This window comes from Eumetopias jubatus, unplaced genomic scaffold (genome assembly GCF_037043125.1).
Source record: "Eumetopias jubatus isolate StellerSeaLion01/CBP00866 unplaced genomic scaffold, mEumJub1_p1.0 scaffold_7, whole genome shotgun sequence".
Lineage (NCBI taxonomy): Eukaryota > Metazoa > Chordata > Mammalia > Carnivora > Otariidae > Eumetopias > Eumetopias jubatus.
This window is the reverse complement of record NW_028274813.1, coordinates 113,482,388-113,509,306: the sequence shown is the minus strand read 5'-3', so window position 1 is coordinate 113,509,306 and position 26,919 is coordinate 113,482,388. Positions and strand designations below refer to the sequence as shown.

The 26,919-nt window shown below is 45.4% G+C and overlaps 1 protein-coding gene across 3 annotated transcripts in view; it reads right to left on the bottom strand.

The window, feature by feature from the left end:
* Positions 1-26,919, bottom strand: part of ARID3B (AT-rich interaction domain 3B) — a 51,472-nt gene that overhangs the window by 10,865 nt on the left and 13,688 nt on the right. For all 3 annotated transcript variants that reach the window (XM_028100090.2, XM_028100089.2, XM_028100088.2), the window contains 2 exons: positions 9,406-9,477; positions 9,119-9,191 (listed from right to left, as the gene is read on the bottom strand). In XM_028100090.2, coding sequence (XP_027955891.1) covers positions 9,119-9,191; positions 9,406-9,477 — 145 coding nt within the window. The remainder of the gene's footprint in view (positions 1-9,118; positions 9,192-9,405; positions 9,478-26,919) is intronic.

The following is a 26,919-nucleotide window of genomic DNA, read 5'->3' as shown; positions in this document are numbered from 1 at the left end:
GTCGTTCATGGAGGCAAGCCAGGAGAATAGGAAGTGACCAGGCCGTTTATACTGATTTTATCTGAAGATGAGGTGTAGTCATAAACCATGAGAGGTTCTCAGGTGTGGCTCACACTGCCTCTGGAGGCAACTCCCTAGAGAGGAATTATACATTTACTCTGAGTAGTCACTGGACTGTCTAGTTATTTGAGGTGGCTTCTTTGAAAGATAACGATGTTATAGTTGTAGAAATTTCAGGAAAAATGCACCTTTTTATAGTCGTAGAGTGTGACTGCATGAGGCTGAGAACTGCTCAGGGTGGCAGACACAGAGGTAGGTATGGGAGCTGGGACAAGGAAGGGGAAAGTGGCATTTGAAGTCAAGACTGTAAATCTAACCAAAAAGTGACTTCTTCCCAGCCCCTCTGGGAAGAAACCACAGGTCTGGGGTGCACTGGCACCAGGTGGTGGGCCCCACAGTTCTGCTCTGTGGTCCAGCCAGGCACCCTCGTTCAGAGATCAGTGGATAAGGAGACTGGGCACGTTCTTCCCAGAGTCTGGCCCTCTGTGAAACTGCTAAAAATAGCTCCCAGGGCAGGAGGCCCCCCGGGTGCCGTCAGAAACAAAGCCGAGACTATTCTGAGTGCCAGCTCAAAATGACGGTATGGTTTTCCCACGTTATCCAGACAATCCAGACACAAAACCTGTCCTGGCTTCCATTCTTCTGACAACCAAGAAAGAGGCTGGATCCTCAGGCTGGTCTGTCTCTACAGTCTGCTCTGTGCCTAACAGACCTGGCACCCATCTCCCTTGTCCCAAGGAGACTCAGCTATGAAGAGAGAGGGGGAGAAGGCCTTTTAGCTGAGTTTATCTTCTGAACAAGAAAGAGAACCAATATATCATACTGGGGGGTGGGGATGAGGGATGGACATATTCAGGTCTCAGTTTCTCCATCTGAAATGAGGAATTTGGACTAGATGAACATGAGTCTAAATAAGTTTTTATTAAAACTTAGAACAAAAATTGATAGTCGTGATTATTACTGAAGGGAGGGTGACTTGGTTTTAGGAGCTTGCCTGAATTATGGAATAATGTTGCCAAGTGATCTTGAGATGGTGGTTTAGGAACTTCTCCTAGGAAGGCCCCTGTGTGGCCACAAACCACAATGTTCGTTCTTTCCTCAAACCTGAGGGGAAGAGGGGCATCTATGGCCTGCTCTCTGGGCTGGATTAGATCTTCCTCTAAGGAGGCTCTTCATCTGAGAGGTGACAGGTCTCTGTCCACAATAAATGCAAAAGCAACCTGCTAAGAACCAGGAAGGAGGCAAGCAGCCACTGCAGAGAGCGCTCTGTGGGTCACTGGTGTTGGCCCTGCAGGAGGCCGAATCTCCGCCCCCATCACGCCTCCCAGAAGGGGTGTGAGTACCTGATGGGGAAGCCTGTGTACTGTCAGTCACTGCTATCAAAGCAGGAGCTAGGATTGAGGGTAATTAATCATGCTCCTTCTGACAGGAATCCAGGGCCTTATCTGTACCCCAAGAAATGCCGCTGGTCTCCAGTTCCCTCCTCAATAAAAGAGACTGACAGTTCCAACAAAGAGGGCCCTTATCAGATTTCAGCCAGGGAGCCTGAAGCAGCCCAAGGGACAGTGTAGAAAAAAGGCTTTTATGAGGGCCGGGGACCCAGCGAGGCTGTGGCGCTCCTGGGGCTTTAACCCTTGGGTGGTGGGAATGCCGCTGGGCACGGGCACTCGCAAGGCCAAAGCTGTCATCAGGAGCTTCCAGCCAGATTGAGCCAAACAAAAAAAAATCCTGGTCCCTGGCACTTTGCTCTCCTTCCTGCCACTCAGACTATGGAGACAGAGCTAGGGATAGGGGTGAGGGCAGACGGAGGAGATGGCCTCCTTGGGCACTGGAGACAAAGATGGGAGATGGCAGGAGTGTGGGAGGGAGGGCGACTTCCTCCCCACCGCAGAGAATGGGCCCACTCCAATGATGACCAGATGCAACTGGGAGCAGGGACCCCAGACAGAGTCACATGGTTGCCTTCCTGCCCACTGATCACGGGGCGAGGGCCCAGGACCCAGGACATGGCCCTGCCGAGGACCCTTGCTGCTTTTTCCTGGCTTTAAAAAAAGATCATTAATCATTTCCATTGCCTGTCAAGAGAGCTGGGTGGCCGAGCAGAGAGCCTAGTAGAGTTAAGACCCATGTGAAGCAGGGAATGTGCACAGGCAGACAGGCTTCCTGTCCATTCCTCTGCATATTAATTCTTACCCTGCTCTGGTCCTGCTGCCCAGAAACAGGCAGAGAAATGACTGGTGATCTTCCTCCTAACTTGTTTACATAGAAAATACCTCACCCTAGGAAACGGGGCAGCCGTGTCTGGCAGCGTGCAGCACAATGTGTAGTCGACTGTTCCACAAAGCAGAGCAGAGGCAAGATGGACAAATATCGCCATTTTGCACTGACAGGTGTCTCGAAGCCTTCTACCTCTGATTTCCCAGTGAGCAGGTCTAACAGATACATACTATAGCGCACTAAGCTGAAGGATACACAGCTCACTGGGGTTCTACTTCTGTGTACACTCCTGTAATCACTCCTCAGATCAAAACACAGAATGCTTCCAGGGCCGCAGGAAACTCTCGTGCCCCTTCCCAATCAACACGCGTCCCCTACCTCTTCCCTCCTGGGAGGCAGCCATTATCCTCACCCGTATCTCCGCAGGTGATTTTCTTCACCTTTGTATACGTGTAACTATGTCCTATCTACTCTCTCATGTCTGGCTTCTTTTGTTCAACTTTAGGTTCGTGAGAGCCCTCCCATGTGTACAGCAGTTCATGCCTTTTTGTCGCGTGTGGAATTCCACTACAGGACTGTGCCGTTTGTCCATTCCACTGCTGATGGGCACTGGGGTTCTTTCCAGTTTGGGGCTCTAACGAATGGTACTGCTCTGAAGACCCTGGAGATGTTGTTCAGCGAACGCAGCACTCATCTCTGTTGGTATACGCCTAGGAGTGGAGTTACTGAGTAACAGCGTCAGCCTATGTTTAGCTGTAGTAAATCCTACCAAGTACATTTCCAAAGTGCTTGTGCCCATTTATACTCCTAGCAGCCAACCTGAAAGGTTCACTTTAAATTCCTCACTCTTTTTGGTACTCTAGCTCAGACTAATTGCTTTAGGTGAAGGTCAGTGTTTAATGCTGTCTTCTCCTCTGGCTAATAATCAAATGAAGGTTAGGGCTATGCTGTCTCCTTCCTCAAAAACTCTGTTCAGAGAAGTTGGCCAAGGAGTTAGAAGGAGGCGAACCACTGGGTCTTCTCTGCTTTGACTGCTGCTGATCAACAGACCTGACTGGTGTTTCCAGGAGAGGGGGCAGAAAGTTGGCTGGGGAAAGGCCCAACCACTCAAGGGCCTTTTGGCCTGGGGAGTGCATAGCTGTCTTTCATTGTCAATCCATGGCACTAGCTTCTCAAGTGTAAGTGTAACCAAACCCTTGCTTTAGACTTTTCCTGCACCAACCCTTGGATGAGGTACTAAATATTAGTTCACCTGGAACAAAGAAGGCAAAACTATCAACTCCATTTTACCAGGTGCTAAAGGTATCAATAAAAGATTTGAGGAGGTGGGGGGCACGCCTGGGTGGCTCAGTCGGTTAAACGTCTGCCTTTGGCTCAGGTCGTGATCTCGGGGTCCTGGGATTGAGCCCCATGTTGGGCTCCCTGCTCAGTGGGGAGTCTGCTTCTCCCTCTCTCTCTGCCCATCTCCCTAGCTCATGTTCTCTTCTTTCTCTCTCAAATAAATAAATAAAATCTTTAAAAAGAAAATTGAAGCGGAGGGGACTGAATTTAATAACAAAATTGGGCTCTTCAAATTAATCATGCCTTCCAAAAACCAGGATCCCTTCCCGTTATTATGGATAACTGAGTAGATACAGGGCATTACATGACTATTACAAGTGGAAAAAAGAAAAAAGCAGTTTATCAGTAGTAGTTGAAACACCTGAGGAGAGAAAAAGATTTGGCCTCAGACAAAGGCTAATTGAGAGACAAAGATTTGCATTTTAGACTTTCATTTCGGGATAAAGTTAGAAAATGAAGTCCCAAAGCCTATTTCATCTGACAAAGACAACATATTTTAGTCGATCAGGAAGAGTGTCCATGGCACAGACCATTTACTTCAAGATAAAAAGAATATATGAGAAACTGCCTCCACCAAAAGGCAAAGTAATATATGTCATGAACATTTCCTTGCCTGAGATGGATAGATAAGCACACAACAGAAGGAAAAACACTCAAATTGCACTTTGAGGCAGACCAAACCCTTTTCCCACAGTAAATTCCTTGTATATACACATCAAAACCAGATTCAACAATCCATTTGGGAAAACCAAGGTCAGTTTGCAGCCTTGAACAGAACTAGTGGGGGAAGGAGGGCAGTTCTCTGGGTGAGGTCTTGACAAAACTTGTCCTCTGTGTGACTAAGCAGTTCATTTACCTGGTGTGTCCAGCTGGGGCAGGGAGAGGGTGCTCTGAGTGCGTGCATGATGTGTCAGAACTTCTGCCTCCTATGCCCTGCACCCCCACCCCATCCTGCCCTGACAGATGGCAGCCTCTGTGCTACTGTGAACTGTCACATCTGCCCTTCCTTGAGAGATAGGCCTTACCCTGAGATGAAGACTCCTCTTACATGAATAGTTCTACCTCTGGGTTAATCGGCTAGATGCTGTCAGACCCTACCGGACACCCCACCGTGGAGGTGGACCAGCATTTTCCATGGGGCTCAGAAGGCTGAAGGAGAGACAAGGCCTGCCCGTTGCCCGAACAGGAAGTGATGGAGCTGCTGGTACTAGGGACCAAGTTTCTCAAGTGCAGGAGAGGGAAAGAGCACTGGCCCAGGAGTCAGGGGACAAATGCTAAATTGGCTCTGTGGCCTTAGGCAAGTCCCTTAACCTGGTGACCTTTGCTCTCTCTACCCCTTAGAGCTGGAGCTGTGGGGAGATCAGAAAATGGGTTGAAAGGGTTCTATAAAGTACATGGGATAATAAAAATAACAGCAAAATCGATTTCTTTCTGTTTCACGGCCTAGGGAACAAGAAAACAAGCTTTTCTTCCTCACTGATGAAGAATGGAACTCTTTATAAGCCTCTGCTTATCAGACTTCCAAATTAGTCCCCCTCTGGCCTACTTAGATTTCCCCCTGGAATATCTATCACAGAATGATATCTCAGAAATCACCCACAGTCAATTTAATTAGCCAGAGAATTTTATTTACAATAGTTTGGCTTTATTTCTGGCAAAGAAACGTGTGTGTATTTTCTACACACACGTGTGCGTGTGGGCACATGCAGCCAAAGGTAAGTAAGAAGGGGCATCGGAACTCTGAAATCTAACCAATCTTTCTAGAGAAACACGGGTGGGGTAGCAGAAGCAAAGGCAACTTCTTGACTTCAATTTGGCTTAGGTAAGGAAAGGGGAGAAGCACTTGGTCTTGGGGGTCAAAACACAACTGTTTTGATAGAAAATTGCTAAAGGGGCTTTTCTTCTCTTTTTGGTCACTGAGGGTGGCTCATTATGTGTTGGGAGCTCAAAAGACAGTCATGGACTTAATACAGAACACAGAACTTGGAAGAAACTTCCAGATTAACTCTAATTGAACCCTCTCATTTTACATATACAGAAACTGTGGCCCCCAGAAGGAGAAGGATTTGCTCTAGCTCATGGAGATGGGTCGGGGGGGATGTGAGCCTGGCTTTGCACTCAGTCTACAGCTCTTTCCCCTGCCTGGGTCTCTTCTCAGGCTCCTTCTGGGGCAGCTTGCTCTGCTGGTGGGGGAGGGGTCAACAGGGTGCAAGTCACCCTGGTCTGGCCCAGAAATCAAGGTGCCTGGAGCTGAAAGGCCCATCTGTTGCAGTCAATTCACTTAAACGTGTTAACAAGCGAAGGAGACCCTGCACAAAGCAGCAGTTATGGCCTGGCCCCTCTCCCACTGGACAGCCGTTTTATCACCTGCAGCTGTGGTCACTGGGGCAGCCTGCTGGCCACTGCCTCCCTCAGAGCCCTGTCCCCTTCCTCTGCGGTGCAGCCTGCAGCATCAAAGCTGCCTGCCCCCACTCCCAGCAGGCCTTTGAAACTCAGGCCGTTTTTAGTGGCTCCTGTGAATTCTACGTTTCTCCTTCCTGTTAGCTCTGGAGGAGGATCGCTGGCCTGCTGCCGGAGTCTCTGAGGCTTTTCCTCGGACCCAACTAATGATATCTGGCTCCTGAGTGCCCCAGACACTCCGATTTGGGAGTGATGAATCAGTCACAAATGTCCAGGGGGCCCTCGGTCTCATCATTGTGTGAAGAGCAAACACAGCAAGCTTCACATGAGTAAAACTCTGATCTGCTCGCAGCCCTCCTGAGGCGCCCCCTCTAGGTTAGACTATCAGATGCGAGTTTTCCAGGGAGGAGATCACCGTGAGTTTAAGGGGAACCACCTCCACCCTGCCTCTGTGCCTTGCTCTCCCCTCTCTACCCACCCCCCCTCCCGCCACTGCTTGCCACAGCAAGCTTCCTGAAGGCCCAGCTCTGGTGCCACTCCCCACGTTCTATGTGCATAGACCAGAGTGCTAACTTCTTGGTCGGTGGGGTGCCGGCTGTGCCTGGGTCATGGGGTCACACGCTTCTGCCTCCGCCTGTGTGGGTCCTCCACTCCTGTTACCTCCTATCTGGGGGAAGTGCAGCTATTCTCAGAGGCCTCCCCTGAGCCCCAGCCTAGGACAGGGTCCCAGCACCCACTCCTTGGGCACTCAGCCGCGGGAGGGGCGCTTGTGATATTGCTCGGCACAGGCCCCTGCTGCCCTCAGGTCCTGCTATCTGAGCGGAGGTAAGATGATTTCCAGAAAGAATTTCTCTGCAAAGGAAATTTTAGACCTTCACCCTCGTTCCCATCCTTCTATAGTAGTGGTTCTCAATGGGGGGGGTGCGGTGGGGGAATGTGCTTCTGCCCCCCAGGGGACGTTTACACTATCTAGAGATATTTTTGGTTATCATGACTCAGGGGGGTGCCCCCTACCACAAAGGACTGTCCAGTCCCCTAAGTAAATATGCTGAGGCTGAGAAACCTTGTATTCAGGTAACTAACAAGTAGCAAAATGGACTCCTCTGTTTCTACGGGTGATGCCAGCAAACAGTGAAAATACCTAACATTTTAAGTGCTGAGGACAAAAAAGATTTGTCCAGCCTGAAATAACCGTGAACTGACACGATCAAAGGGAGTCACTTACTCCTGCTCAGAAATCTACTCGATGGCAGTCTGGCAATCCCCAGCCGCCGCGGAGGGGCAGGCTTTGCAGTGCATGCTGCTTTTTGCTGCCCGCTTCCAATTACGGGGTGGCTATCAAAGGGGGGCAGCTCAGCCTCCCCGCGCAGGGCCTGCTGAGTAAGGAAAACCTACAGGACTGCTCATACGGCAAACACCTTTTGAGCACCTCCCTGTCTGGCCCCGTGCTAGCCTGGGGACACAAAGAAATGATAAAGTGGCTGTCCTCAAGGAGCTCCTAGTCTAGCGGGGACACAGAGTAGTCAACAAATCATTTCCGAGATTCACTCTTGGCTAGGCTGATCTAACTTCCATTTTCCTTTAAAAAATCCTTCTGGGAAGGGAGACAAACAATAAAGGAAAAAATAAGACAGTGGAGCCACACTGCTGATTAAAATCTATATTGCTATGGCAGCCCCTCTGAGACGGGATCAGCTCCTGGGTCTGCACCAGCTGGGCTTGTGGAGCTTGTAAATAATTAAAAGGTAATTGGAAGGGAGACCAAAGTATTAAGTGGATTTTTCGCTCTCAGGGCAACCAGGGAGTTTCACTGCTGCCAGTCACATTATCTTTCAGGATTATATTCTTGTTTTTTACTGACACATGCAGCTCCAGATAGCAGTTGGAGGAGCAAACTAATTAGGCTGCTTAGACTGCTTTGAGAGGCTTGGAGATGGGAGGACACTTAGACTCAAAACTTTCAATTGTTTTTGTAAGAAAAACCAGCAGTAATGGGCATGCTACTAGGACAGCAATGAGGCTTTAGAAGGTAAAGGAAGTGGAAGGAGGGGGAGAGAGGGAAGGGTGTGTTGGGGGAGGGGGGAAGAGGGAGAGAAAAGAGTTCACACAGAATAGTACCTGCTGGGGGCTGCCATTATAGCTCAGCCTAAGACGAAGAGGAGGATTTCAGTCCCAGGTCTCAATAAAGGAGCTGACACAGAAACCCGGGGATGCATGATCAGACATAAGCAGAGTCCCAGGCAAGAGGCTGGTGTGAACAGCTCTCTCGTGTGGCTTTGTCCTGAAGGTGATGAAGGTGGAGCTAGGCAGGTTGCTGAGGACCTTCTCCTAGAGAGGCTGGGTTTCTGGCCATGCTTCCCGAGGGCTGACCTGGCTGGTGAACCCACTGCTATGACAGGATATAAAGCCAGGAAGCTGAGTCACTGGGCTCAAGATTCAGTCACGCCAGGGTCCAAAGTGGAGATGGCTGGGGAAGGGGGGTGGGAGTGAGAAGGAGAGATGGACAGAGAAGTGGGAAGGTGTATTATGAAGCAGATGCCCACGCAAACTACAATTAAACTGCAGGAACGCCCCAACCAAGCCAGTGTGTGCAAAAAATCAAAGAGCCAATGGATAAGGAAAAAGAGTTAGCCTTCCCTTTTCCCGGATCATTTCAGACCCTCTCAGCAAATCCTGAGGGCCTCTATTCTTTTATTGGCCTTTCTCAGTCTCTTTGAGACTAGGTACACCAACAGGAAACCCCACATACTAGTTTAAGTGATGTCTAAGGTTGCTAGAAGGCTAAGAAAAAAGTACATTTGAATTCGAAATACCTCCAGAGACCAGTTAATCAGAAGAGAGCATCACAAATAAGGCAGGACCAAATCTGGATGGATCATTCCATTCATTTTCTGCCAAGGCCCTCTCTGCCCATTTCGATCTCGTTGTCTGCCAATTACTCTGCTAAGGCCAGAACCAATCGGCAGGAAATGCCTCTTGTTCTCCTGGGCTAAGTAAGATGCTGGCACTCTGCACGGAGGATGGCTAACAGTGAATTGCACACAGTAGGCACTCAATTAATATTCACTGAGTTGAAAAACTGCGTAGACTGCACACTCACCCCTCTTCTGCATAAAGACGAAGAGGTCATCCAGGAACTCTTTCCTTTCCGGATCACCATCCAGTTCATACAGCTGCAATCCCAGTCCCCCCAGGAAAAAAAAAAAAAAACCACAATGAAAAATTCCATCTAATGCAGGAAGTCTCACACCAGAGATACACAACCATCTCTCTGTTTGACTACAGATGTGACTCACAGGCCACTCCTGTCCTTATTCCTTGGGGATCAGATACAACAACCCACTGGAGAACTGCCCCTTTCGTTATCACAAAGGAAACATTACAGACCTTGGCAAAATCTCGAGAGATCTCTCTTCCCCGGCCTCCATCCGCATCATCAGTCCAGGCCAAACCACCATTCTGAAGGGGAACAAAGCACAGAGCTCAGAAGGGAGAAGGACAGAGTGGCAGAGGGCGAGGCAATCATTCAGGGCGAAGACGAAAACCCTTAGCAACTGTGCTATCCTGGCTTAAGACTATAAAAGACTGCTCAGCTGACCACCTCTGCCGCTCCTACAGGGACATCTTTTGCTTTCAGTTACAGTTCCAAAATAAGAGAGAGTCAGGTGGAAGAATCACATCCATTTGTTGGAGGAGGGTGGGTGTTACTTACCCTTGATAATCCTGGAAGGGAAGGACACAGAGGCCCAACTTTCTGAGAACCTGCTCATCCCTAGCTGATCTTCCAGAAGCCATCACTCTGAGCTGTACCACTTTTCTTCAGGTTCTGTATGGTATACGCATTTGTATGATTTTTATGGCATGCTTAGATACTACACGGTATGTTATATGGTATGTTATTAAAGACACCTAGCCCAGCTTCCCTCATGAACACTCTAAGTGGAGGATAAAGGGTCACAGCGAGCAGGACACAGGTCCTGAAGTTCTGGTCTCTTGACCAAGCCTCCCCACTAGAAGCCGTAAGTCTAGTGATAGGAGGGTCCTCAGAGCTTGACATTATTCCCAAGGTACAGAGACTGTGCCACTAGGGTGAAATGCATTTCCATTAGAGAGATAACGAAAACCTAATCCTAATTTAATTGATTAGGTTAAACCAACACCACTCAGCCCAATAGGAGGAAATGGCAAATATGCCTTTGTTTATGTTCTTGGGAACTGCTTCCTGCCTTTATTCAGTTGGGTAACTCTAAGAGTTACTCCTCGGATTAGGCAACATCTTCTCGGGGAAGCCTTCCTCTCACTTGCGGCTGCACTAAGTACTCTGGAAGCAATCTCTGTACATTTTGGGTTTGGAATTTAACATACCTTGGAATTATCTATCATCCTCACCACACTGTAAGCTCCTTGAGAGGAAAGGGTCTCATCCATCTTTATACCCCCAACATACAGCACACTGCCTGGCACTTAATACGCCCCAGTGAATGCTTGATGAACTACAACATTGTTAAAAGGCAATAACTGGCTATTTTAATCAATTAAGCACCTCTTCTAAATATACACACATCTACTGTACAGAAGAGTCAAAAAGGCCCTCCACTAGTGGGGAATACGAAATGTCACAGCAGAAGTCTGCTATTTACTTCTGCCATGCTGGTCAGCGGAGGACCTGGTGGATGGGACTAGACGCATGGAGGCTGTCACTCTCTCACTTCTCCCCCAGGACTACATGTGCACGTGCAAGCACTGGGGTGTGCAAATGGCTGGGGAGGGGCATCTGGGGATGGGGAGCAGAGGTTTTTGGGAGGACTTTCTTTGGACTGCTCAGGGATCGCATTGTAAAACCTCGTCAATAATACAAAAGCCTGGTCTAATTCCCTTCTTTCCTATCGCCCCCTCTAATCAAGCTTGCCTGAAAGCAGGAGGTTATTATTCAGTTATATTTTGGGACCATACTTTGCTTCCCCTACTCAAAGAGGGCTCTGAGATGCAGACCCATTTTCTGATAGAAGCAATTTAGAACACAGGGAGGTAAGTATAACCAAGAAGAACTGACACTCTGTCAGCTGAAATGAAACAGACTACACCAAATTGTTTCCCTGCTTATCTCGTCAAAGATGTGTGTAAGGAAGTGCTCAGTAAATGCTATCTGACTGTGCACTCATCATCTCCCCAGGCAGACGTTAGAGATCTCCCTACAGCTCTTCAGCTCAGGGAGGCCAATAACCAAGCAGGAGGAAAAAAAAAAAAAAGCTAAGATTCATCCCCACATTGTAATTACAGTCAACAGAAATCTGGTGTCATCTGGTGGCAACTAGCACAATGAATAATCAAGATAAATTATGCCTGTCAGGTCAGCAAAACCAGAGAGAGTTACAGTCCCCCTTTCAAAGGATGCAGGAGGTTGCCCTAATGCCCAGTGATTTTGTTTGAGCCAGTAATTCCTGCTGGAAAGTCAATTATCCCGGGAGCCCCTATCGGCTGAAAGACATTTAATGGGGGATCATTGCTGCTTCTGTTATGTCAGCTGTTTACTGCGGCAGCTCAATTCCCAGCCTCTCTAGCTGGAGATCTGAAGCGGATTCTGTTCACAGGAGGATTCTTTCTCTATTGGTCACCAAGAGAGATGAAAACACCGTTTTTTTGCTAATTACAGTAACTTCCAGGTACTCAGAATGCTCCCTCAGAAATGATTTAACACTCAGCTGGGTGGGGAGGACGGAATCCACAACCCAGAATCCAGACAGGGCTTCCCACAGCAGGAGAGGACTGTCAAAACCAGCACACCAGTGCAAGCACCGTGTGACTACGTGTGAAAATAAACACCCAGGTGCGAGAGCTCAGCTCAGGAACAGAGGAGAATGCCTTGGGGGTGGGGGTGGGGAGGGGACCGGGGGTTGTCATGACCCCTTGGCTATCTCCTGCTTTGCTCAAATGGTATCAGAACCCGAGCGGTGGGAGGGTAGGATCTTGCTCTAGCTTTGGCCCGCTGTATATGAAACCCTTAAAAATCTGCTTAGTGACAGGATTTTAGTCTGAGGCACCCCTAGCTCAGTGTCTGCAGAGGGCAGGGAGATTTGCCAGAACAGGATGGAAAGAGGACATCCAACTCTTTGGGCAATCCCACCATTCCACAGATAGGAATTTTAGTGATCATTTAAAGAAAACACAGGGTGAGAGTTTCCCAGGAGTGGAGGTGTTTTCTTTTGTCCAAGGCAAGGATGGGCCATTACTTAATCTAAAATATCCCGTTGGGGCTGATGGGGAAATGTCCACTCCCTTTGCATTACTCTTTGTCTCAGGGCTGTTAAACCCTGCTTCACAGGATTTTCTGGCTGAAGTGAGAGTAATTCCTGGACCTGCCCACCCTTCACAGTCCTGCTGGAATGCTGTTTCCCTGCACGAAGTCTCCCGCCTCTGCCCACTGGGCAGAATCAACGCCTTTCTCCTCTGGGCTGTCACCTAGTGTGCTGGCAACTTGTGCCCCCGCCTCTGTCCCCCGTCTGCGTGTGGCCCGTTGGGGTATCTCCAACCCCCAGCACATAAAAAGCACGGACACGTTTACTGAAAGGCAGGGACCTCCGACCCCATAACGCCTCTGTTCTCCCTCCTCCTCTCACGGGGAGGACTACAGGCTTCCACGCTATCTTCTCGGCTCTGATCAACTACTGCAAAACACAGCTCCCTTAGGCACTTTGAGGTTATGTGCAGGTTTCCTGACCTATTCACCTGGCTGTGGGTGTGACTGCTGGAAGCCCAGCGATGATTCTTTCTTGGATGCCAAATGTGGCTGACTGAGACCATGGTGGGGAGGCCAGTGGGGAGTGGCAGACGTGAGTGTGGGGAACACATGTCCAAAGGGAGCCAGCTCAAAAGTGCCGAGGGGTCCCCGAGAAAAGCATTTCGGTTGAAGGGCCACTGCAGGCAAGTCTACGGCCCAGAGGAACAGGCTCTGTGACATTCAATAGCCCCGAGATGCGTGCAGGGAAGTCAGGGAAGTCAGCGGTAGCGCAGCGAGGGCTCACTTACTGCCATTTACAACCTTCCCAGCCTCTCCTACTTGAGAACCCTCTTAACCGCTTTGATCTCACCAGGAGCTCACAGGAAACTGACAGTTTGTCCCCAAATACCCACCCAGGACTACTTTGGCTACTATGTCCACATTCAGCTTCTTTTCCCCAGGGAAGCCACGGTGTTGTGCCTTTAAATCCCTCAAAAATGGCAGCGAAAGAAGGTTGGGGAAGGAGAAAGGGGAGCGTAAAGCTGATGTTTGTGCATCTTCTGTGCAGCGAGGGCTGGGCCAGGGGCTTTGCAGGCATTTTCTCACTGAGTTGTGTGATGTAGAGGTGGTTATTTTAGAGATGGGAAAACAGTGGCTCAAAGAGCAAATGGGTTAACTGGCCTGGGGTCTCAGAGCTTCCAAGTGGCAGCACCAATATATCATGAACCCAGGTCTGGCTCTCTCTGTTACGCCTGTTCTGCCTGGTGGGTGGAAAAAACAGCACAAAGTGTTCTCACTGGGACATCAGGAAAGGAGAGAGGGAGGAGGAGAAGAAAAAAAATCCTCCAGTTATAGAGTGCCTACAATGCCAAGTCCTGGCCCTCGGGGGTCCTCTCAAAGGGAGATTCTTTAATTCCCTGATTCATGTCATTGGTGACATCTGGGAAGTACAGCCAGCCAGGAAACCAGCCTTCACACATCATCAGCTGGAGACTTATCTAGGGTGCTGGGGGGTACTGGAATAAGAATTGCTAACCTTTCACCACTACCTCCAAAACAGAACATCCAGGGTAGGATGGGCCCCTGTCTTCCCCCCGGGGCCAGGGCATCAGGGGAAAGAGAAAGAGAGATAAGCAGGTTATGCCTCTGGGATGACCAGTGGAATATGGCACCTGGCACTGTGACTCACACATAAAAGGCCTTCAAAAAACAATGAATCAGTCTAACCTGCTTCTCAAAATTAACACAGTGCTTCCTCAACACCTCAACCCTGGAAGATCAAGGAGACAGAGGGGAAATGTATTCACTCCTAGAAAATCTAAAAGGCTGCCTTACAGAAGAAGAAGAAGGGTGTTTTTGTTTTTGTTCCTTTTCCTTTTTTTCTGTAAAGCCCCAGAGGGCTGAACTAGAGTTACTGGGCAGAAGTTGCCACGAGGACAATTTCAGGTGGACAGAATAAGGACTTCTCTAAAAATCCGAACTGCCCAGGAATGGAGGGGGCCTTCTCAGGAGGTGGGCAGCTTCCTGCCCCTGAATGGCCATCTGTCTAGGACGTCATGCTGTGGAATCCAACATGAGACAGGCCTGGATGAGAGGGCCTCTAGGGGCCCTTTATGTCCTGAGAAGCAAAGACCCTATGACAAATTCATTCAACACTGATTTCCTGAGAAACCACCCCAGGTAGAGCCTTGTGCAAACTGCTGAGAATACCCCCACCCCCCAAAAAAGTGATTCTCCGCACTGGGAGTTTTACCAAGTAGTTGGAAAAACAAGCTGGACACACACATTTAATAGAGCAAGTCAAAGTGCCAAAACACAAAGCGCCCAGGAGGTGGAAGAAAGGTGGAGATAAAGCCGGCCTGGAAGAATGGGCTGAGGGAAGATTTACAGTGTAAATGAGCATGGAGTGGGGGGGTAAACAGGGCGTGTTTTGGCAGGGAGGATGCAAGTCTGAATAGCTGAGGTGGAAACAGGCTGTGAGATGCCTTGAATACCAGAAGGAAATTTAAATTCTGAACTGTGAACAGGAGGGAGGCAGTGGATGTTTTCTGAACAGAAAAATAAGTGATTAAATTGGTGTTTTAGATGATTTTAATGACCCACTTTTGTTGGAGAAAACAGAATATAAATATACAAATGTATGTAGATACCTAACTGGATTGAGATTATGGGGGATTTTCACTTTTCAATTTTTCATTATATTCATTCACATACAAACATTTGATCACCTAGGATATACCAGATAATGTGAAGGGTTCTGAGGGAAAAAGAACAAGATAGTTAGAACCTCTGACCTCGTGGAGCTTAATGGAGAGAGAGATGATTAAAAAAACTGCTTATTTTTTCTAGATTAATTTTGACTCATCTGTCAAGCCCCATCACTTGCTCTCCCGCTTCTCCCTTGCCCCCAGTGAAGAAAATCTGGATTGCAATGAAATGATAGAGTAATTCAGTGAACTAACACCTTCACAATATGTAGCCTTTCCAGTAAGGGAGCAGTATGACCCTTCATTTAACAACAGATACTCTGAATGGCCCTCAATAATGATTTGCAATGCCGACATACTACTTTTGTAGACGGCACAGAAGACCAGAGAGGGAAAGCCAGCACCGGGGCTGGCTGGCTGGCTGGCTGGCTGTGCAGCAGCCGTGCAGAATCCAGGGTGGGGTGGGGGGCAGTGGGCCCAGGGAGAAATGACGGGACCTGTACTAAGGGTGGGAAAGACAAAGAAGATGGCTGTGAATCTTACCAAGAGAATGGAAGTGCAGAGACGCTGGGCAGGGAATCGAGCAGGAAGCCTCTGAGCGCTAATGGAAAAATAGACCACTGTCTCTGGTGGATAGGGTGTGTGAGAGAAAGATAGAGAGAGAGAGGGAGGGAGAATATCCCATAACCCTGAAAGAAGCCGGGTTATGGCAGCTGGCCGTGGCAAGAGCCAAGCTTCTGGGGAGGAGAAAGGGAGAAATTCAACCAGTGTTTCCTGACCCGAGAAGGCTACCTTGGGCCTTTCTTTTTACTGGGATTTGGGAAAAGGGGGGGAAAAGGGCACACCAGACCACGCCTCCAAGATCTTAGGAGCCAGCACTGCATTCCTTAGAGCTGTACCTCCCCAGAGACAGGAGCGCCTGACTTTAAAAGCAATTAAGTATCTAGGCTATTTTAGGATTACTCCTTGACCACCTGGAATATCTTACTAAAGCACAGCTCAGATGTCCAAAGCAATTTTAGTTCCCATCCCTCACTCCTCCCCAAGGCAAGAGTTAACCCTTTCCTTCAGACCGAAGTGCAGAGGCTAAGCTTCCAACTCTTCACTTGGGCTCCCCAGATTCTAAAACCTCTAAGAAACCGTCCTGTCAGAACACTGTCACACATACTGACAACCTTTATAGAGATTCTTGAGTGTTCTCTGAAAACACAGAACAGTAATGTGTTTCCTTTCTGTCTACTCTATAATCTAATAGATTCTGAACCCCAAGGTCAAGGATCTTGGCAAATTCCTGGGGCCTGAATCTCAAAGTAGTCATTAGCAAAGGAACTAGACTTCAAAGGGGCTGATCGCAAACTCATGGATACTATTAACTGCTTTGAAATATAAAATGTAACCAAAGTATTAGGGCTGAATATTGCTGTTGTTACTACTGTTATTTTTTGAATAAGCAAGACCTTGGCTCTACTGTGGGTAGCACCTACACCACACAGCCCCACCGCTGGCCAGGCTTTGATGCTGTAATGTTAAAAGTCCAATTCCCAGATCTTGGTAGGAAGAAAAGAAAAACATCTTTGCCCTCCCACCACTTTTAACCGATTCCAGGAGGTAATGAGACATGCACAAGGGGGTAATGGGCAGGATTATAGGAGAATCCTAAGAGGCGACTGAAGCCCCAGGAAGTAAAACAGATATTGTTATAAACAACACTGTTGGACTACAAAACCCTCCTGATAAGATCAGGATTACTGCTCTTAGCTAAATCGCTCAGGCCTTGGAAGCCCTAGAGTTATAATTATCAGATGTACGCCTTCCGCTGTCAGGTAACTTTAGCAGGAACCAGAAAGTGCCTCCCCACCTCTCACTAGCAGCAAAGATCAATTCAAACTTGGTGGCTTGGAAAAAGAGCTAAGGGACACTTTTCTGATTAAGCAGTAGAAAGGAGGAAGTGTGGGGGAGGGGAGAAGACAGCGGTCTTACCTTCCCTTCTAGGCACACAATCCCTCCAGGCCATAACCAAGAAGACTGCCCAGAAATGGGGTGTTCCTACCAAGGGAGGAAGAAATACTAAAGTGCAGTGTTGGTGATGTGGATACCCCTCTGCCAAAGAGTGAACCTGCTAGCCCGGCCAAGTCTAAGTCTGAGCCACAGAGCAAAATCCCAGCTCCTTCTCCCAGCAGACTCGTCCTGCCCTGCAAGCTACCCAGCCCTGGACTCCCACCATGACCGCTGCCATCCATTTACACCACAGAGCTCGGAGAGCCAGCGGGGGAGAGCTGAGGAGAACACCTCATCTGACTTTCATCTGACAGAAGGGGAAACTGAGATCTGAAGAGGTTAGGAAACTTGCCAAAGTCAGTGCTTCAGAAACTTTTTTCATGAAACTTCACGAAACTTTTTTTTCCCAAGCTAAATTTTTTAAAAAGAATTATTTATTTTTGAGAGAGGGAGGCGGAGAAAGAGCGAGGGTGTGTGTGTGGGGGGGGGAGCAGAGGGAGAGAGAATCTCAAGCAGGGACCCCGCTGAGCCAGACGCAGCTTGATCCCAGGACCCCGAGATCATGACCTGAGCTGAACCAAGAGTAGGACGCTTACCAACTGTGCCTGCCACCCAGGTGCTCCACAAGTACATTTAAAAAAAAAAAAGCTTTTTTTTTTTTTTTAAGATTTTATTTATTTATTTGACAGAGACAGAGAGGGAGAGTACAGGCAGAGGGAGAGTGAGAAGCAGGCTCCACACTGAGGAAGGAGCCCAACGCGGGGCTCGATCCCAGAACCCTGGGATCATGACCTGAGCTGAAGGCAGCTGCTTAACTGACTGAGCCACCCAGGTGCCCCCAAAAAGATTTTATTTTTAACTAGTGTCTACACCCAATGTGGGGCTCAATTGACAACCCAGAGATCAAGAGTCACTCCATCGACTGAGCCAGCCTGGTGCCCCCAAGCTACATAATTTGAATGTACAGAAGAACACATTTTAAAAAAATGCTATGATGAATTATTTTATAAAGTAAAAAAAAAAAAATCCTTTCATTTCAAGTTTGGTATTCCACAGAGCGGGTTTCCTCACACAGAAAACAGTTGCACTTTGTGTTTAAAAGTCAGCCCCTTTTACAATTCTGAGAGCTTCTCCTAAGGCTCCCCCTGAGCCCCACAACCCCATCCTAGGGGTGACAGGCACCATGGTGTGCGTGTCTGATGCCCACTGCCCTGTGCTGCCTGTCACCTCTCCCAGGCTGTGGTCTCTTCATACACAAATAGTGACTTACAGAAGACTGAATCAGAATCCAAAACCTTCCAACAAAGAAAAGCCTGGAATCAGATGGCTTTGCAAGTAAATTCTACCAAACATTTAAAGAAGAATAACATCCAATCCTTCCGAAACTCTTCTAAGAACTTAAAGAGGAAGGAGTACTTCCAAACTCATTTTATGAGATCAGCATTACCCTGACAACAGAGCCAGAAAAAGACACTACAAGAAAACTACCTGATGAATACAGATGCAAAATCCTTCATAAGACACTGACAAACCACAATCAACAGCACATTAAAAGGATCATATACCATGACCAAATGGGATTCATGCCGTGGGATGCAAGGATGATTCAACACACAAAAATCAATCAATGGGATATAGCACATTAACAGATGGAAGGATAAAAATCACATGATTATCTCAATAGATGCAGAAAAAACATTTGACAAAATTTAACATCCTTTCATGACAAAGATACTCAATAAACTAGGAAGAGAAGTAAATTACAAATTACCTCAATATTTTAAAGGCCATGAATGAAAAGCCCACACCTAACACCATACTCAATGGTGAAAAACTAAATGCTTTTCCTTTAAGGTCAGGAACAAGGCAAAGATGCCTACTCTTACCATTTCTATTCAATACAGCACTAGAAGTCCTAGCTGGAGCGATTAGGCAAGAAAAAGAAATAATGGAAAGGGAGAAGTAAAATTATCTTTATTTGCAGATGACATAATCATATGTAAAAACCCTAAAGATTCCACACACAAAAAAACCCATTAGAACTAAGAAGTGAGTTCTGGGAAGTTGCAGGATACAAAATCAACGTACAAAAATCAGTTGCGTCTCCATACACTAGCAACGAACAATCCAAAAAGGAAATTAAGAAAAACAGTCCCATATTTGATAGCATCAAACAAATAAAATACTCAGGGATAAACCTAACCAAGGAGGTGAAAGACTTGTGTACTGAAAACTACAAAATACTGCTGAAAGAAATTAAAGAAGATACAGAAAAATGGAAAGACATCTCATGGTCATGAATGGGAAGACTTAATACTGTTGGAATGTCCATACTACCCAAAGAGATCTATAGGTTCAATCAACCCCCACCAAAATCCCAGTGGCATTTTTTAAATAGAAATAGAAAAAACAATTCTAGAATTCATATGGAACCACAAAGGACCCTGAATAGCTGAATCAATCTTGAGAAAGAACAAAGCTGAGGTCTCATGCTTCCTGATTTCAAAACATATCACAGAACTACAGTTCTCAAAACAGTATGGTACTGGCATAAAGACAGATTTTATAGACCAAGGGAAAAGAACACAGAGTCCAGAAATAACCCACACAATGGTCAATTGCTCTTTGACAGAGTACCAAGAATACACAATGCAGAAAGGACAGTCCCTTCAGCAAACAGTGCTGGGAAAACTGAATATCTACAGGCACAGAATGAAAATGGACCCTCAGCTTATACCATACATAAAAAACTTAAACATAACCTGAAACTATAAGTTCCTGGAAGAAAATACAGGATGAAAGCTTTGTGACATTAGTCTTGGCAATGATTTCTTGGATAGGACACAGGCAACAACAGGAAACAGACAAATGGGACTAAAACAGAATAAGAAGCTTTTGCACAGCCAAGGGAACACTCAACATAGCAAGAGGCAACATACAGAATGGGAGAAAATATTTGCAAATCATATATCTGATAAGGGTTAATATCTAAAAGATATAAGAAACTCCTACAGGGGTGCCTGGGTGGCCTATTCGGTTAAGCATCCAACTCTTGATTTTGGTTCAGCCCCGTGTTGGGCTCCATGCTGAGCAGGAAGTCTGCTTCTCTCCCTCTTCCTCACCCTCTGCACCTCCCCCCACCCCTCCTCAAATAAATAAATAAAGTTTAGAAAAAATAAAAAAGAAACTCCTACAACTATGGCAAAAAAAAAAAAACCCAATTACAAAGGGGGCAAACACTTGAATAAACGCTTCTCAAAAGAAGACATACAAATGGCCAACAGACACATGGAAAGATGCTCAACAACACTCATCATTAGGGAAATGCAAATCAAAACCAATAAGATATCACCTCACATCTGTTAGGATGGCTATTATAAAAACAAACAGAAAATAAGAAGTATTGGAGAGGATGTGAAGAAACTGGAATCTCTGTGCACCGTTAGTAGGAATGTAAAATGGTACAGCCAATATGGAGAACAGTATGAAGGTTTCTGAAAAAATTAAAAACAGAACTACCATATTATACAGTAATCCTAGTTCTGGATATTTATCCAAAAGAATTAGGATCTTTTCTTTTTTAAGATTTTATTTATTTATTTGAGAGAGAGAGAGAGAGTACAAGCTGGGGGAAGATCAATGTGGGGGGAGAAGCAGGCTCCCGAGCAGGGAGCCCAATGCAGGGCTCGATCCCAGGACCCTGGGATCATGACCTGGGCTGAAGGTAGATGCTTAACCGACCGAGCCACCCAGGAGCCCCAAGAATCAGGATCTTTTTTTCTTTTTCTCAAGATTTTATTTATTTATTTGACAGAGAGAGACACAGAGAAAGAGGGAACACAAGCAGAGGGAGTGGGAGAGGGAGAAGCAGGCTCCCTGCAGAGCAGGGAGCCTGATGCGGGGCTCGATTCCCAGGACCCTGGGATCATGACCCGAGCCAAAGGCAGACGCTTAAAGACTGAGCCACCCAGGCACCCCAAGAATCAGGATCTCGAAGAGGTATCTGCACTCTCATGCTCAGTGCAGCATGGCTCACAGTAATCAATATATGGAATCAACCTAAGTGTTCAGTGAAGGATGAATGAATAACGAAAATGTGGTATAGCAGAAATAAACTCATGCTTATATGGTCAAATAATTTATAACAAAGGAGGCGAGAATACACAATGCGGAAAAGACAGTCTCTACAATAAATGGTGGGAAGACTGGACAGCTACATGCAAAAGAATGAAACTGAATCACTTTCTCACACCATACACAAAAATAAATTAAAAATGGATTAAAGACCTAAATGTGAGATCTCCAACCATAAAAATCCTAGAAGAAAACATAGGCAGTAATTTATTTCACATTGGCCTTAACAACATTTTTCTAGATATGTCTCAATAGGCAAGGAAAACAAAAGCAAAAATAAACTACTGGGGTTACACCAAAATAAAAAAAACTTTTGCACAGCAAAGGAAACCATCAACAAAAGACTATCTACTGAATTGGAGAAGATATTTGCAAATGATATATTCGATAAGGAATATCCAAAATATATAAGGAACTTATACAATTCAACACCCAAAAAACCCCAAATAGTCTGATCTGAAAATGGGCAGAGGACCTGAATAGACATTTTTCCAAAGACAGATAGATGGCCAACAGACACATGAAAAGATGCTCAACATCCAATTGTCAAGGAAATGCAAATCACTCACAGTCTTTTTTTTTTTTTAAGATTTTATTTATTTATTTGAGAGAGAGAGAGCATGAGCGGGGCAGAGGGAGAAGGAGAAGCAGGCTTCTTACTGAGCAGGGAGCCTGATGTGGGGGGCTGGATCCTAGGGCCCTGAGATCATGGCCTGAGCTGAAGGCAGACACTTAACTGACTGAGCCACCCAGGTGCCCCTTGGGAAATGCAAATCAAAACCACAATGAGGTATCACCTTACACCTGTTAAAATGGTTAGAATCAAAAAGACAAGGGGCACCTGGCTGACTCATTCAGTGGAGCATGCCACTCCTGATCTTGGGTTGTGAGTTCAAGCTCCATGTTGGGTACAGAGATTACCTAAAAATGAAAACCTTAAAAAAAAAAAAAAGACAAGAAATAACAAATGTTGGTGAGAAAGTCAAGAAAAAGTAACCCCAGGGCACCTGGGTGGCTCAGTTGGTTACGCGACTGCCTTTGGCTCGGGTCATGATCCTGGAGTCCCGGAATCGAGTCCCACATCGGGCTCCCTGCTCAGCGGGGAGTCTGCTTCTCCCTCTGACCCTCCCCCCTCTCATGTGCTCTCTCTCTCTCTCATTCTCGCTTTCTCAAATAAATAAATAAAATCTTAAAAAAAAGAAAAAGTAAGCCTGATGCACAATTTGTGGGAATGTAAACTGGTGTAGCCACATTAGTAAGGAGGTTCCTTAAAAAATTAAAGATAGAAATACCATATGATCTAGTAATTCCACTACTGGGTGTTTACCCAAAGAAAATGAAAACACTAATTCGAAAAGATATGTGCATTCCTATATTTACTGCAGTATTGTTATTTACAAGAGCCAAGATATGGAATGGATAAAGATGTGGTACACATACACACACACACACACACACACACATCATTCAGCCATAAAAAAAGAATAAGATCTTGCTATCTGCAACAACATGGATGGACCTAGACGGTATGATGCTAAGTGAAATAAGTTAGAGAGAAAGATAAGAGCCATATGATTTCACTTATATGTGGAATCTAAACAACAAATGAATAAACAAGCAAAGAAAAAGCAGAAACAGACCCATAAATACAAAGAATGAACTGATGGTTGCCAGAGGGGAGGGAGATAGGAGGATGGGCAAAATGGGTGAAGGGGAGAGGGAGATACAGGTTTCTGGTTATGGAATGAGTAAGTCATGGGGATAAAGTGCATAGCGACAGACGGCAGCTACACTTGTGATGAGCGCAGTGTAAAGTAGAGACCTGTGCAATCACTATGTTGTACACCTGAAACTAATGTAACCCTGTGTGTCAACTCTACTCAGCTGCAGAATACTGACTCATGAAGAAGAAGAAAATCCTGCAGGATGTGGTAACATGGATAAACCTGGAGAGCATTCTGTTAAATAATGTAAATCTTTCAATAAAAAGTTAAATAAATGTAATGAAAGTGAACTAAGTTAGTCTTAGAAAGACACATACTCTGCATGATTCCACTTAAATAACGTATCTAAAGCAGTCAAACTCATCAAAGCAGAAAGGGAAATGGTGGTCGCCAGGGGCTGGCGGGGTAGGGTGATGGGGAGTGGCTATTCAATGGGTTTAAGTTTCCATCATGCAAGATGAAAAAGTTCTAGAGATCTTCTGTGCAACACTGTGTTTATAGTTAATGTGTACTGTACGCTTAAAATTTTGTTGGGAGGGTAATCTCATGTGTTTTTTACAATTAAAAAAAGAAAGAAAAATGGACAAATGCCACAAGCAGGATAAGACAAAAACAAATAAAAAAGGCAAACAGGAAAAGATAATAATATACATATACCCTCTTGACACAACAAACTCAATCTCTAGGATAAACTCACCTACCACAGAAATGTAGACACAAGGGTAGAGGGTTACACAGCATCTACAAAGATAGTTTAATTTATACTAAACACACACACATACACACACTCTCTCTTCTCTAACACATTCTGTAACTACACAGTTCAGTATGTATATATGTATGTATATATGTGTGTGTGTGTATTCATATATATATGTGTATTCATATATACATATATATGAAAAGCCCTAGAAGCAGATTCATGCCAACTGGAGCCTCCTGTCGGATAGGGTGGGGTGGGATGGAAGGGAGCAGAGTAGGCAACAGAACACTGTATTTTTTTAAACTATAAATTTTTATTCTGTATCTTCCTATGTAGTTTTAATTTTCCTGAGCATCTATTCATATTACTTATATAATTCTGAGATAAATGCTTATAAAAATATTAATTATAGATCATTATGAACACACAGGGAAAGACAGCCATAACACTGAGTAATACAGTACCTTATAGAATAACATGTAGAGTTCCTACTTTTGTTAAAAACAAGCAAAATGTATTTGTAAAGAAGAAAGTTCTGAAAAGATATAGAGTACCAAGTGTTAACAACAATGACCAATTGAAAGTCAGGCTTTTACTTTATGCATTTCTATATTTCTAAAATTATTTAATATAACTTCTATAATATATATATTTTTAAATTAAATGTTTAAAATAATCCTTTACAATAAATTTTAATGATAAAAATTCCTCATAGTCTACTAGGTGATGAAAGTTGGACATGAAATTATATATAAAATGCCTATCACAGGCATTTTTTAAAAAGATTTATACATTTATTTGAGAGAGAGAGTGCACACAAGCGCATGATCTGAGGAGAGGCAGAAGGACAGAGAGAATTTCTTTTTTTTTTTTTTTTAAAGATTTTATTTATTTGACAGAGAGAGAGGGAACACAAACAGGGGGAATGGGTGAGGGAGAAGCAGGCTTCCTGCCAAGCGGGGAGCCCGATGCGGGGCTCGATCCCAGGACCCCGGGATCCCGGGATCCCGACCTGAGCCAAAGGCAGATGCTTAATGACTGAGCCACCCAGGCGCCCCGGGACAGAGAGAATTTCAAGCAGACTTCCCACTGAGCTCGGAGCCCTGACCCAGGGCTTGATCCCAGGACCTGAGATCATGACTTGAGCTGAAACCAAGAGTCCAATGCTCAACCAACTGAGCCACCCAAGTGCCCCTACAGGCATTTATTTTTTTTAACACAAAGGAAATACAGCTGACCCCTGAACAACACCAGGGTTAGGAATGAGGGATGCTGACCCTGCATACAGTGGAGAACCTGAGTATAACTTTTGATTCCCCAAAAATTTAACTACCAATAGCCTACTGTTGACGAGAAGTCTTACCAATTAAACATACAGTTGATTAACACATATTATGTATATATATTATATGCTGTATTTTTATAGAAAACTGAGCTAAAGAATAGAAACTGTTATGAAAAAATCATAAGAAAAAACATCCACATACTATACCATATTTATGGGAAAAAATACACATATAAATGGACCCATCCAGTTCAAACCTGTGTTGCTCAACGGTCAACTGCACAGGAAAATGTTTACAGTTACATCTAAGTTATGTGGTTATAGTGATTATATTTTCTCCTTTACAAATGTTTATATTTTTCGTGTTTTCTAAAATGAGTCTGAATTACTCTGACAATTAGAAAAAATAAATCAAAGTTACTTTTAGAGTAACGTGAGCACTAAAAAAAGATTATCCTTGCCCTGCTCTATCTGGAATGGAGTGAGAGGGAGCACAGGAGGAGGCAAAGTGTGGAGGCTGAAGTCAGACCCCCTGGGTTAATATAAAAGCCCAGCTTCCCAACTGTGAGACTATAAGCAGCAGAATTCTTTCCTCATTTGTAAAACAAACACATAAAGGGTGATAATATCAGGGCCTGCCTCACACAACCCAGTGAAATAAGGCAAGTACCTGGCACACAAGAGGTCAAAAGCCTAAGCTATTAAAATCAAAAACAAAACCATGATTGAGGACAGGCTGATATGGAGGAAGTCTACTGCCCCCCTCCCTCTCCAAAGAAAACCTCACTCAGAAATGCTAGATAAAATTCAGCACTCCACACTCCTTACACATACAGCTTAGCTTGAAACCAAGAGAGAAAGCAGAGTCTACAGTGCCAGAAACAAAAAGGAAATCAACCGGCAGTGAGAAGGTGCCAAAGCTGTAGGACTCAAGGGAGAAGGACCTGGATATAGTTCTTAACATCTAAGGCCTGAGGACCTCAGATTTAATCCAAAGGGAGAGGAGTCCAGGCTGCAGGCCCCCTGCATGCCAGGACCCAGCACTGAGATAACCGCATAAAGCCAGTGGCCAGGAAGGACTACATTTCCATCCCCCATTAACTGGGGCTTAAAAAACTGCCCACCGGCCTGAAAAAGAAGGAACCTTGCCGCCTGTCATGGCCCTCATGGAAAAATAGGGTCCATAAGACATGGAAGCCCAGGTTCTCATCAGGCACAGACAGAGACTCCAAATTCACATTACCCCAACACAATGACAACCAGCTAAACTTGTAGGGCCCTCAGCGCAGGAGCAGACAAAACTTCCCCTTAGGAATGCTTCCATAATCTAGCACATGGGCCTCCCATGGAACCAAATCCCAGCTCAAAATGAGCTTACACTGGGAAAACAAAAACACCACAAGAGGAAATAAACCACCATATGGGAGAGTAACATGAAACAAGAACCTGTGTTCCAAGAATGATAAGAGAATCATCTAAAGCGTCTCTAAAATAAGCATGTTTAAAGAATGGCAGAATGTTGGTAATTGTTGAAACCTGGGTAAAGGACACAGGCAGTTCCTTACCATCCTCTCTTTTGTATGCAGGAGATTTCCATAACAAAAAGTTCTAACAATTCCGTAATATAGTTTTTAAAAAGTTAAAGATGTTCAAAGAGTTTAAAGGAAGGAATATAAACCAACTGGTAAAAACAGGCAGGTTTTTAAAAAGTCAAAAAAAAGTACAGGAATTAAGCACAATATTAAGATAAACAATATTTTCAGTTACTAAGTAGAATAGAGAGCTGAAGAGAGAATTCAAAATTGGGAAATAGAATGTGAAAACATTCCAGAATGCAGGGGGATGACATAAAAAGATAAAGCTATAAAAGATACAGAGAAGAATGAATGAGAGGGTCCAAATACTTCTGTTAGAATAGAAGTCAAGGAAAAAAAAAAAAGAGCGGCCAAAGGAGAAAAGGACTCAGATCAGGTTGAAGGAGCAGAACAAGGCCCAAGTGGAATAAATAAAAGTAAGTGCAAACCTAGAATACTGAAGTACAAGTGCAAAATAACAGTCAAAAAGAAAATTCTTAAAAGCACAAGAGAGAAAAAGGATTCACAAAGGCGAAGATTAGACTGACAACAGACTTC